We start from the raw sequence: 13,220 nt of genomic DNA, 5'->3' as shown, positions 1-13,220 counted from the left end.
CTGCTCATTCCCTGGGTGCCTGGACTTGTGTGCCTGCGCTGGTTCTGGGGTCCGTTAATGCTCGTCTAAACCTGAATGGAAGGCTGAAGCCCAGCCCCACCCCCCCTTAGTGTTTCCAGGGAACCGCGCTGATTGACATGCCTGTCATGTCTTGAGGTGTGTGTGTGATCGTGGCAGCCCTGGGGTTATGAGACAGCCGTGCTGGCTGCAGCTCTATGAGTCCTGTCTGTTGGTGCACGAAACCTTTTCCCTGTAAAATCAGAAACCGGGACCTTAGAATGTGGCACTCGGGGTGGGGGGGAAATAGAAGACTCCAGTGATGCAGTAGCCGATAACCACGCCTTCTCCATCCTGGTGCCCGCCCACTCCCTCCCCTGGTCCCTCCTCTTGCCTTCTCTTTGTCCTTGTGGTCTGCCCTGGCTTCGCCCCCTCGTCCGTCCATGCAGACACCGGACTGGGTGCTGAGGAGCCTGAAATGGAAGAAGGGGAGAGGAGGCCAGTCAGAGCAGATAAAGGCCGTGGAGGGACAGGCAGCTGGCCCACTTGTGGGGCTGGTGGGGTTAGGGGCCGCTCAGTGACTCAGCATCACACGCGGGCTGCTGAGTGGAGCACGCGGCTTTGATTAGACTCGCACCACCAGCAAGAGCTTAGAGCAAGGGGGACAGAGAACCTTCGTGTGCCAAGCTGACCTCCCCTGTCTTGCCAGCTAGGACCACAGTGACCTTGGGCAGAGGTCAGACAGGAGGCATCCCGGGAAGTCAGAACTCAGCACTTGCAGTCCAGGAGGGAGGGCCGGACCCCAGAGACATCCAGAGGGTTCAGGATCCCTCCAGGAGGCCCGGGCGTTGCCCTCCATCCCCTTCGGTTCCCCACGTGCACGGTACTTGCCAGGCTGGAGACTGTCGCAGGCATCTTCTCTCTGTGATGGACTTCGGTGTTCTCCTGCTGTGCTCAGATCCCTTCACTCACCTTTGTTGTTGTAGTTATTATGTGAGATTTGTAACTGTAATACTGTTTTACTTCAGATGTGTATCTTGGTTTCATTGTTAACTTTTAGTACTTTGAAGACAAATCTTTCATCCCACTCAGGATGAGGGAAGGTGATCATTTGAGTTGCTGCTGTTCTCAGTGTTGTGTGTTTTTTTTTTAATGTATTTTGTTTATTTTCTTAAAAGAAAGGGGTTCGGTGGGGGGGGAGGTTGGACAAATGCCAGCGATCCCAGGAGGACGAATGGAAAGCGATTTTTCTTTTTCGTTGCAGTAGAAAGCCAGATAAACATGTATTTTTTTTCCCGCTTCAGGTCAGAAACCCTTCCCCTGTCAAACATGCGGTGCCTTCTTTTCCACCAAATCTAACTGTGAACGCCACCAGTTGCGCAAACACGGAGTTACCGCCTGTTCCCTGAGAAGAAACGGGCTTATCCCCCAGTCAAAAGAGAGTGGTGTTGGAGCCCGTGATGGTACAGGTAGTACCTCCAAGTGACGGAGAGGAGGGCGCCGCAGCAGCCCGTTGGCCGCGCCGGGCCGCCGCGCGGCGGCTGGCGGCCTCCCCTTCTCTGCAGGACCCTGAGGCAGCCTGCGGGCGCCCCAGCAGCAGGACGGGTATGGGGGCCGCGGAAGCGCCCCAGGCTGCCTCTCTGAGCTGCTAGAGAAGATCTGTTCCCCACCCCCCACCCCAGATGCCTGTTCCTGCCCTTTGCCCTGTGGAGCTGGGCTGTGCAGGAGGGTGCACAGTCCAGCTCTGCATAGGAACACATCTAAAAGGGATGTGAAACTACTCGGGTGTTGTCTTCTCAAACCCCAGCATCTGCCGCATCCTACAGAGCAGGGATGGGCCCTCTCGGATGTCAGGGTGTTGCAGGAACTAGTGATGATGCTCCACCCTCAACAGGGAGGGGCCGGGCTGGGTGGGGTGTTTTTCTTTTAAATAACTCTTTTTCCCAGTAAAAAAAACTTCGTCTTGTTTGAAAAAGCACTCTGCATGTCCTTTCTTTAATCACATCTCTGCTTGACCCGAATCCGGGTATTCTTCTCATGTGCTGATATGTGCTTCCTTCCTCCGGCCCCTATAGAGCAATTAACAGCTGCCCCGTGCGTCTCCTGCCACCTTTTTTTCCCTTACAGCTTCTGTATTTACTCGTGTCCTCTATTCAATATATTCCATTATCTCCAACTGCTGGGGTTTTGTGTCCCTCACCCCCCAAAACAAATAAAACAGAAAATCGGCTGCTGCAGGTTACTCAGACACAGGGCTGGTTGGCCAGTGCTGAATAACTATTGCAGGTATGGGTTCAGGCTGGCAAATCTTGAAAGCTTGACGTTTCCCCCTTTTCTGAATCCGAGGAGATTCCCCCCAACTGTGCTTTTCTAGGGTTGTGACTGTGTCCGGGCTTCTCCCCCTCAGACTTGGGTGGGTTGGGGGCTGTGTTGTCTGTGAGTGTGGACTGGAGGGTCGGGCTTCAACCCCAGCCCCGGCCCCCTTGTCCTTGTCCCAGTTATGGGGGAGAGGGGTGCCGTGAACGGGCAGCCTCTCCAGGAAGAGGAGCTGGTGCAGAGCCCTGTGCTCTTGCCCCACACCTCCCACAGAGCCCAGTGAAACAAGCCCTTGAACGGCCAGGCCCTCGGTTGTGGTGTACCCAGACCCTCTCGGGGTATAAAAGCATAGGCCAGTTTGCCACCCCCCCTCCAGCGTCCAGGTCCACGTGACTTGCCAGGATCTTGGAGAAGAGAAACGTACAGGTCCCGCGGAATCTTGCCGTGACTTGGGTGCCCTCGAGCCCGAGGTTGCTGGGTGGTCTGCTGTTCAACCCCAGGAAACTGGCGGCGAGGCTGGCAGAGCACACGTTCACTGGGATGACCCGTCTCGGTGTTTGAGTGTCAGCTGCCACATCACGTCTACCCAGCCCATCTCCTCACAGCCCATCACGGTCTCAAAGGAGGGAAAGCAGCTGATAGTCGAGGTGGCCGCCGGGAGCCCTTGGTTTCCCACGCTGGCAGACAAGTCTTAAAGTGTAACAGCCACGTGCTGGATGCATACTTTGGGTTCGGCATCTTGATCTGTATGATCAAGGAACACCAAAACCAGGGCTCCTGCAGGCGCAAAGCTGAACAGAACTTACATCTTAGCTTCGGTGCAGCCCACATCTTCATGGTGGGTGGATTTACTTTTTAAATTGCAGTTATGAGTTTTGTTTGTCCAAGTCCCATCAGCGCCCTCCTTGCCCTGACCCTGCCTGGAGGTTGTGTAGGTTTCCTTTAAGGGACAAAGCCTCTGGAAAAAGAAAGTTCAGTGAGAGTTGTAATGTGAAACCAGCAAAGAGAAAAATAAAGGTTTGGTTTAAGTGTGGTCACAATCCATGGTGAGAAAGAGGGCTGAGAGGTAAGATGGGGAGAAGGAGGGTCAGGGCGGTGGATTTCAGTGCTTTCAAGGGGAATTTTTTTAAACCAGGTGAGCATGATGGATGGAGTGAAGGTTTCTTTCCGGCTCCTTCCCATGAAGTTAAAAGTGAGGCTTTGGAGAAAGACCGTAAAAACACAAAGGCAGGAAATGACCAAGGCAGTTCTTGAGGGATTTCTAGGTTTATATGCCTAGGTTGCATTTTCTTAAAATCCCAGCACATGTTTTGCAACGTAGGTCTGACTTTTTCGATCGCATAAGGTCTCACAAAAATGCGCCCTAGAGGGCCTCCCTGGTGGCGCAGTGGTTGAGAGTCCGCCTGCCGATGCAGGGGATACGGGTTCGTGCCCCGGTCTGGGAGGATCCCACATGCCGCGGAGCGGCTGGGCCCGTGAGCCATGGCCGCTGGGCCTGCGCGTCCGGAGCCTGTGCTCCGCAACGGGAGAGGCCACAGCAGTGAGAGGCCCGCGTACCGCAAAAAGAAAAAAAAAAAAAAAAATGCGCCCTAGATTTTCCCCTAAAGGCATGCTGAAGATGCTCCGATGGGGGCAGTTTTAGCTGAAAGGGACATATTGATAGGTCAAAGCTAGGCTGAAACTGTGATTCACTTTCTTGTGGGCAGAGGTGCCCTGGCCCACTTTGCCCTCAGGGGATGCTCCTGGTTCTTGCTCAGACGACGCCTGTAGGAGCCTTCCTATCTGTGGGCACCTGCATGTGACTTTTCAAATCAGTGTAAACATGGACTTTTTTTTTTGGCCTCGCCGCACGGCTTTTGGGATCTCACTTCCCCAACCAGGGATTGAACCCGGGCCCACAGCAGTCAAACCGCCGAGTCCCAACCACTGGACCACCAGGGAATTAATTCCCCAACGTGGACACTTGAAGACTGTCCCTCAGTGGTGGCCCCCTTGCCGGCCCTGAAGGCCACATACGGGCATGGACTGCACCACGGGGAGTGCTGGTCTAGACAAAGTGGAGGCTGTGCCCCTGCCCAGCCAGGTAGGCGTTGAGGTCAGTACATTGTCACCTCAGTTGGGTGACGCGAAATTTCTAGGAAGCAGTAGATACTTAACTGTTGCGCCACTGCGCATTGCATCGGAGGAGCTTTGGGCTTCTTATCTACTAGTGCCTTCAGATTCTGTCTGCTTCCTCTTAGCAGTTTTCTTAGATGAGCATCACAAATGGGGGACTGGCTGACAGGGACCCACATTTTTCTTCCACCTCCCACCTCCCACCTCCCACCTCCCACCTCCCACCTCCCACCTCCCACCTCCCACCTCCCACCTCCCCCTCCCACCTCCCACCTCCCCCTCCCACCTCCCACCTCCCCTCTCCCACCTCCCCTCTCCCACCTCCCCCCTCCCCTCTCCCACCTCCCCCCTCCCCTCTCCCACCTCCCCCCTCCCCTCTCCCCTCTCCCCCCTCCCCTCTCCCCTCTCCCCTCTCCCACCTCCCACCTCCCCCCTCCCCTCCCCCTCCCCCTCCCCTCCCCTCCCCCTCCCCCTCCCCTCCCCTCCCCTCCCCCTCCCCCTCCCCTCCCCTCCCCTCCCCTCCCCTCCCCCTCCCCCTCCCCTCCCCTCCCCTCCCCTCCCCTCCCCTCCCCCTCCCCTCCCTCTCCCCCTCCCCCCTCCCCCTCCCCTCTCCCCTCTCCCCCTCCCCCTCCCCTCTCCCTCCCCCTCCCCCTCTCCCTCCCTTTTTCTTTTCTTTTCTTTTCTTTTCTTTTTTTGGCTGCACCTCACAGCTTGCAGGATCTTAGTTCCCCGGCCAGGGATCGAACCCAGGCCCCCTGCAATGGAAGAGCAGAGTCCTAACCACTGGACCGCCAGGGAAGTCCCCAAATCAACACATTTTTAAAGCCGCATTGCTTACAAAAGTCATCAGCTCCGCCACCTGCACTCAGAAGGGTGAGCAGCTGCGGAGGACGAGGTCAAGATAGGACCTGGCACTGTAAGGCGGGTGTTCACGAGACAGAGGGGGCTAAGTGCGTTGTTCCCAAGAATTGCTGAGAAGAGCCCTTGGTGCTGCTGGGAACTTGAAGGGCACCAGCTGCCCTGCTAAAACACGCCCCCTAGTGGACGTTGGGTAGAACGCAGCAAGCCCTCTCCACTCCTCAGAGGAAGCGAGTTGGCCTCCCATTGCCTTTAGGGTGAGCTCTCCATTATCCACACTTAGGGAGGGCCCAGGAGTCAGAACGATCTGATCTTAGTGTATTATCATAGTATTTTTACTTGGGTTTAATTTCAGAATTCACTGTGAATTTTCCCCCCAAAGTTTATCATCTTAAATATATCCTACTACAGTTGAAATTTTAAATAATCCATGCTCTTTGGTGGAAAAAAATTAATAATTAAGTGAAACAGCCTAGAGTATACTGGGACAAATAGGGAGTAACCAGAGATCAACCCTCCCCTCGCCGTTTTGTGGGGGGTTTTTTGTCTTTTTTTTTTTTGCTTTTAATGTAACTACCCACGGAACCAACAAATAGGAAACCAAGCATTCTGTATTTTTTTTATTGTGGAGTTTATACCAAAAGCCATTTAATAGGTGCTCTCCATTTGCGTGATTCAAGAAAACGAGCAGCTGGTTTTTCCCCTGGACTATGGCCTTGATGTTGGTGTGCATGTCTCAGGGGTCATCACCTTTCATCTTTTGGATAATTGTCAGAAATCATTTAAATTGTCAGAATTTCATTCAGAAATTTTATATTCACCCCACAATTACTTGTTTCCTTCTGAAACCTTTTAAGATACTCAAATAGTGGTTGCCAAAAAGTAGTCAGAATAAAACCAGTGAAGAGAAGGAAAGTGGGAGAGCCGTGTAGACTGCTGTAGGTGAGCCGAGAGCCCCAGGCAGTGTAACCGTGGCAGGGCTGGTGCAGCTCCTTCGCCCCCAGCCCAGGGCTGCGTTGGTGGCGAGTCGTGGAGCCTGTGACTCAGAGCCACGGGCCTGGGTCGGTGTGGCGGTGGTCTGCTCTCATCAGGTGAGACTTCAGGTTAGATGTGTGAACTTGTGATCGGAGACCTGGCGTGATGAGGGAGGTGCATGTCACATATGTGCCATGAAATAACGAATTTTATCAGCCTGATGCCACAGTAGTCCATTGGCCGTTGCATCTGTTGTTAATAGTCGGGTTCAGCAAGCTTTAGCTTCACTATCAGAGCACATAATAAAATACTGGCTAAGACTTTGTTCAACCAGAATAGAGAGGAGATGGTGCTTTTGATAAATACCGTCATCTCTTTGGCGTTGATACTGTTACCACCAGGCCAGCCCTTAAGAAGGCTGATAGAAACTGGTGGCCTGACCACATCTGGTTTTGCTGTGGAGACTGGACAGGTAGGAACCACTTGAGAGACAGGAAATGTTTCCACTCCCTACATGGGGTCCTAACAGCTGCCAGGGGGGCCTGCAGGTGTGCATACAGATGTGCATGCGTCTCCTGTTGCCTGGGACCTCTACTGGAAACCACCCATCAGGCGGGAGCATGTGTATGTACCACATACACAGAATACTCGCTTTGGGCCACTTCCTGTGAGGCGCTCCCAGATACTGTGTTTGGGGGGGCGGGCCTGTGTAGGCTGCATGTGTACACAACCTCTTTGCACTGGAAAATAACTTCTACGGCTCAGCTTCCTCAACCTCCCTCGTGCTGCGAGTCTCTGGAATGTGCCAGCTGTCCTCTCTCGCCGTCGCTCTGTCTGGCTGCCCCTGGGGGCCCCAAGCATCCGTGTGTGTGCCCGTGGAGGGGGCTGGCTCGGCATGGTGCGGGGGGGGGGGGGGGAGAGAAGGGAGGCCGGGAGCTGCAGGCGCAGCTACCCTGTGACCCCAGCCTGTGTGCGGCTGCTCCTTCTGCCTTTTAAAAATTAACCCCAGATTCGTCTTGGCCCTTGAGGGACATAAGGGGTGAGGGGGATTTGGGTGAGAGAAGTCCTGGCGGGGGTTGGGAGACAGGCCCCCTGGGGGTGGGTCACGAGCGAGCCCTCGGAAGGGGCGTGTCTGGTGGCCCGGGTCTCAGCCTGCCCCGTGCTTGCTCCGCAGACAGCCAGTCGGACACTGAGGCATCGGCGGGCGGCGAAGTGCTGGACCTCACCTCCCGGGAGAGCGAGCTGCCGACTCCGGAAAGAGCAGCCGAGCCCAGCCCGGTCCCGGACGAGTCTGCGGCGGAGGAGGCGGAGCCGGCGGCAGCCACGCCGATGGCCGGGGAGGAGAGGGGCGCCGAGGAGGACGTGGAGCCCGAGGAGGAGCGCGCGGAGGAGGAGTGGGACGAGGACGCAGACAGCCCCGAGGAGGACACGGTCAGCAACAAGAGCCTGGACCTCAACCTCGCCAGCAAGCTGATGGGCTTCAAGCTGGCCGAGGGCGAGGCCGGCGCGGGCGGCGGTGGGGACCCGGCGGCGCAGGACCACAGGCACGCCCGCCACACCTGCCATGTCTGCGGCAAGAGTTTCAAGTTCCTCGGGACCCTCAACCGCCACCGCAAGGCCCACGGCCGCGAGGAGCCCAGGGACAGGAGCGCGGCCCCCCGGGAGCCGGGAGCGCCACCGCCCACGGCCCCCGAGCTGCCGCAGAGGCCCGCCGAGCCCCCGGCCGCCGAGCCCCCCGACCAGGTGGAGGCCGTGTCCGAAGCCCCCGCGGAGAAGCAGAGCGAGGAGGCCGAGGGCCCCTCGGACGGGGATGGGGAGGGCCTGGCCGAGAAGAAGCCCTCGGAGAGGAGTGAGGACGACAAGAAGCCAAAGACAGACTCCCCCAGGAGCGTGGCCAGCAAGGCGGACAAGAGGAAGAAGGTGTGCGCTGTGTGCAGCAAGCGGTTCTGGTCCCTGCAGGACCTGACCCGGCACATGAGGTCACACACAGGTGAGGGGGCGGGGCCGAGGGAGGGCTGCGGGCGGGGGCGAGGGGGCGGCGAGCCGGCCAGGTTCCCGTCCTCCAGCCGCCGTGGGCAGCAGGGCGCCCTTGCCGAGCGGGGAGAGAGCCCGGGTGAGCTAGGAATTCTAAGGGCTTGTCCAGCTCTTAGCACTCGGAGGGCACAGGCTGGTGCAGTGGACGGCCGAGTGGTGTTTGCCAGCGCGTTTTTTTTTTTTTTTTTTGCGGTATGCGGGCCTCTCACTGTTGTGGCCTCTCCCGTCGCGGAGCACAGGCTCCGGATGCGCAGGCCCAGCGGCCATGGCTCACGGGCCCAGCCGCTCCGCAGCATATGGGATCCTCCCAGACCGGGGTACGAACCCGTATCCCCTGCATCGGCAGGCGGACTCTCAACCACTGCGCCACCAGGGAGGCCCCTGCCAGCGCGTTTTGATCGGCCTCTTAGCCCTCTGAGCCTCCGTCGTCCTGTCTCTAGAATGGGGATGATGGCTGCCCTGTCTGGTAGAAGCATCTAGAAGAATGTGGGTTTGGCCCGGGGGGGGGGGGGCTGGGGGTGTGGCCGGCGGAGCAGGCGGTGCGGCGGAGCTCCGTGGGGCTCGCGGCCCGGGGCCTGTGTGGGGAGGCACCCGGGATTCGTCGTCAGCCAGCAGGCGCTAGGTCGGCCGTGCAGCGAGAACCTTGTCTGTTCTTGGCTCTGCAGCAGCGGGGCTGATGGGCCGAGTGGGGCGGTCACCTGGCTGCTGCCTGGGCACGTCCTTGCTCCTCCTGGAGCCCACCGCCTCTGGGCTTGAGGCTGCAAACCCCAAGGCAGCGCCTGTTGTTTTGGTAGAAAGGCCGCCTGGATGTCCTCATGAAGCCAGAAGATACAAGCAATTCTTCCCCCACCAAACAGAAAAGCTCCTCTGTGTCTTGGTTTCAGCTTCCCTCTCCTCCCAGTGGCCAAGGTTCACACGTGCCCCCCACACACACCCACGGCCCTGTGCTGGGACTTGAGGGCACCGGAGCTTGGCTCCCAGCAGAGGGCGATTCTTGGGGTACTGGCAGGTGGTGCTCTCAGCTCCGTGTTTGCAGGCGAGAGGGGAAGCCCCAGCTGCTCTGAGTCAGAGCACAGCGTATCTGCAGCTTCGACTTGGGAGCTGCCGCCCTGCAGGGTCCCTGGCGATGGTGCCCGACCCTGGGAAGGACGCCGCTGCTGGGTTCTTCCAGGCCGGTCTGGTTGTCCCTGAGGTTCCGCTTCTGGGACTCTGGTTCCTGGATCAGATGTGCGAAGCCTGGGCTGAAGGACGAGGAGACAGGGCTGTGTGGGCCTCCGTTCTCCTCCCTCCCCGTTTTGCCAGTTCAGACAGATTAGGTTTCCTGTGAACGGGAGGGAGGCCCGGCCGGGCCCGGGCCCGCCCCCTCGGGCCTTCGCCTGCTCTCGTGCGGAGCAGGGAGGTGGGTGCCGGTGGCCTCGCTGACAGCCGTGAATCTCTCTTCATCCCCCAGGAGAGAGGCCGTACAAATGCCAGACCTGCGAGCGAACCTTCACCTTGAAGCACAGCCTGGTTCGCCACCAGCGGGTCCACCAGAAAGCCCGGCACCCCAAGCAGCATGGGAAGGACAGCGACAAGGAGGAACGAGGCGAGGAGGACAGCGAGAGCGAGTCCACCCACAGCGGCACCAACCCCGTGTCGGAGAGCGAGGCGGACTCGGCCCTGCTCGCCAGCAACCACGTGGCCGTCACCCGCAGCCGGAAGGAGAGCCTGGCCCCCAAGGACGCCAGCCGCAGGGAGGAGAGGGCGGCGGCCCGGACGGCGGGTGCCGGCCAGGCTGAGGCCGGCAGGAGTGCTCCCAGGGCCTCTGCCGCGGGCAGCCCCAAGGAGCAGGCGTCCCCGGATGACCCTGAGCGGGAGAGCCCGGCGGCCCTCGTGCAGGACCTGCTGGAGCTGCCCGGCAGGAGGCCCGCCCACCCCCTCCTGGCCGCTGCCGACAGCGCCTCGCTCCTGGGCCTGGAATGACAGCCCGTCCTGCCCCCCAGCACACAGACGAAAGCCAGCAGAGCAAAATGTCCTGAGTCTATATTTCCCGAGGTTTCCTCAGTGCCCTTCAGCTCTCGGGGTGGGGGAGGGAGGGGGGGGTGGGGAGAGAGGCGGGCGCCTCGCTCAGTGCCATAGCCTTACAGACCCATGCGGAGATGCAGCACGTGCGACTCGAGTGCCTTAACTACTTACCAGCCCTTTGGTGTCGTCTTGGGTGTTGTGTTTTCCCAAAATGACTTCTTAAAAAACAAAGCAAATATTTTAATGAATTATTTGGAGAGGACCTTTTCTTTTAAGCATTAACGTTACCTTCTGTTTCGGTGTGTGTTAACTTGTTTTTGCAATTCTGTGATAGTAACGTTTGTTCTGTGAGCTGGAAACAGAAGGAAAAAAAAAAAAAAACATGCCCTTGGATACCCATGGCCAATAACTGGAAGAAAGTGATGTGAATTTCATGTAAATTCCCAGAGGAAATGTGGATAAGATGCTCATTTCTCAACTAGACTTTTTTTTTTTTTTTTTTTTTTCTGTTTGCTACATGGTGGAGCTGTAATTTAGTCCTCAATATATTGCAGGATGTGGTTGATGAAGGTTTCCAGTTTGGTTCAAGCCAAAACCAGGAAAGATTCTAGCTTCGACCTCGTACATGTTTCCACTCTCTCAGCGTTAGATACGCCATTACTGTTCAAGTTTCAAGACAGAGAAGAGTTCCCCTGGCAACTGAACTGATGGAAAACATGCATAGGTGTCATGTATCTGATTCCCCCCCCTTTCGGTATATGTATTAATAATATTATTATTATTATTATTATTATTTGTAGTTCATCAGTTTGCTGGTCTCTGCAGTCAGCAGAAACAAATGGGCAATATTTGTCCTGGGAGACCTGGGCCGCCCCCAGGTCCCCGCGTGAGCGTCTGCCCGCAGCTGTCCTTGGCTCTCCGGGCAGTGGCTCTTCTACTGTACTTAGACAAGCCTTTCTTCCGTGACTGCAGAACCCAGCAGGGCCCGTGTGGTCCTCCCGCCCGCCCGCGGGGCCGAGGGGCAGCCGGGGAGGGGAGAGGAGGTGAGGTGCACGCCTGGGCTTCCGGGAAAGCCGGGCAGCAGGACCTGTCACTCGCGGTCTTCCTGCCAAGCCCAGCCCGGGCCTCACCCGCCTGTGGCCCTGTCCTTCGCGGAGCGATGAAATACTACTACTGGTAATAAAACTGCACATGCGAGACTGAAGAGGAAAAATAGGTGTATGTTTACCTTCCTGTGATTTGGGGTTGGTGCTCGAAGATAAACATGTTGTGTCTAGTTTCTGAATCGCCTGAACCCCTGGGTGCACAGAGGCGGGATTTTCTTGCGTGAGCATCGTATGCAGGCAATAGACCCCCTTACTGTAGCTGCCAGCAGTGAAAAGAAACAGATCCTACTGTAGTTGGGCTGTGCTCAGCATCCTGTCCTCCCGCCAGACGCCCGGGACGCCCCAGCCTCAGTGCCTCAGGCCTCCCGTGCCACCCCTCCCGGGACCCTCGCCCTTTCTGGCCCCCAGGGCTCCTCTGTCCTTACACCTGCGTCCACCGCAGGGACCCCCTTCCTCTCCACTTCCTCACCAACTCCTGGTAGCCAAAAGCCAACCACCGGGCCTCAAAGGAAGCTATATGTGTTCTTGACGTGATGAAAAAGTGATCTCTTTGCATGTGAAAGGAAAAAGGTTGAGGTATATATGACTTTTAACTGCATTAGGGATGTGTGAACCAGTTTCAAAAGGTTTTCTTCACTCTACGTGAGCACGAATCAGAACCAATGACTCCCCCACCCTGCAGCACTTCCTACCAAGCGTGGTGTGCTTGGTTAAAACCAGTTCATTCATCCCTTGATTTCTGATGACGATTGTTCTTATTTTTGTTGTTGCTATTACTTGGGGTTGCTTGTGTGTTGTTTTTCTTCGCAGCTCTCCACACTAAAACTCGGAACGTTGTGGGGAGCGGCCACGACTTAACTCTGCGCTGGGGCGAGACGGAGCAGGCACCAGGCCGCAGCCCAGCCGGGGCCGCCGCCCGCAGTGGTTGCCGTCGACTGAAAGCTTTATTTAGCCTTGTCTGCACCCTCGTAGTCGATGAGGTCTTGCCACATTTTACTAGTGAGGCTGAGAGATGTATCATTTGTTTGATGTCCTGTCCCCTCCCCCAATATTAAACTGTGAAATTTGTGATTTGTTTAAACTCTGGGTGAATCATAGCTTAGTTTGCATGTCCAGCTACTTTGTTTCTATACATTTGTTTGATTCTCTTTCTCCTTCTCTCAGGGCTTTTACAAAAAAATATATATATATGGATCTTCTGAAAAGTTTTTTGAGGTGCAAGTTTCTCTCTTTTGTTTTTCTCTTTGATTTATGGACACGATGCTGAGATTCAATCACTACATGAAACTCCCGGCTGTGAAAACAAAACAAAAAACCCAAAGGGCTGTTTTTTCCACCAGCCCTGGGGAAGCTACGTGACAGCCGGACGCCGGTTTCAGGAAGTTTCACCGTTCTTTCCACCCTCTGTTCCTCTCTTTCCTCCAGAAGGAAGTTGATCCTAGTGATTTCAGCCCATGCATTAAACAGGAAACAATAATAAGTGTGTAGAATTCATATTTTTCTAAAGGGAACTTAAAAACTGCTGCTACGTGTTATGTACAAAACTGGTTTATGCCACAGGAACAGAGAATCACATTTGGTTTTGGTACTTCTCGCTCCTCTCTGTATTCAGTTGTCTAGTACTTCCAAATTCAAAATGAGAAGAAAAGCTGTTCTGTATCAAACCATCTAAGCAATAAATGTTATATTTTAAAAACGGCAGGTTGCCGGTCACATGGCCCGTCCTCTGATTTGCTGTGATCCTGTCAGCTCGTCCCACCCCCAGGCCGCAGCCTGCTGGGGACGGGTCATTGGTGTCCGTGGCCATCGGGGGGA

The 13,220-nt window shown here is 56.3% G+C and overlaps 1 protein-coding gene across 6 annotated transcripts in view; it reads left to right on the top strand.

Moving 5' to 3' along the window:
• The window catches only part of RREB1 (ras responsive element binding protein 1), a 141,466-nt gene extending 128,348 nt beyond the window's left edge, over positions 1–13,118 (top strand). For 5 of the 6 annotated variants that reach the window (XM_082638472.1, XM_082638473.1, XM_082638470.1 and 2 more), the window contains 3 exons: positions 1,302–1,466; positions 7,436–8,251; positions 9,746–13,118. In XM_082638472.1, coding sequence (XP_082494598.1) covers positions 1,302–1,466; positions 7,436–8,251; positions 9,746–10,257 — 1,493 coding nt within the window. In that variant the 3' untranslated portion in view covers positions 10,258–13,118. The remainder of the gene's footprint in view (positions 1–1,301; positions 1,467–7,435; positions 8,252–9,745) is intronic. The other variant, XM_082638475.1, reaches the window with a different exon arrangement.
• The last annotated feature ends 102 nt before the right edge of the window (positions 13,119–13,220 follow it).

Source organism: Mesoplodon mirus, assembly GCF_964341445.2.
Source record: "Mesoplodon mirus genome assembly, chromosome: 12".
Classification (NCBI taxonomy): Eukaryota; Metazoa; Chordata; class Mammalia; order Artiodactyla; family Ziphiidae; genus Mesoplodon; species Mesoplodon mirus.
This window is presented reverse-complemented; position numbering and strand designations above follow the sequence as displayed.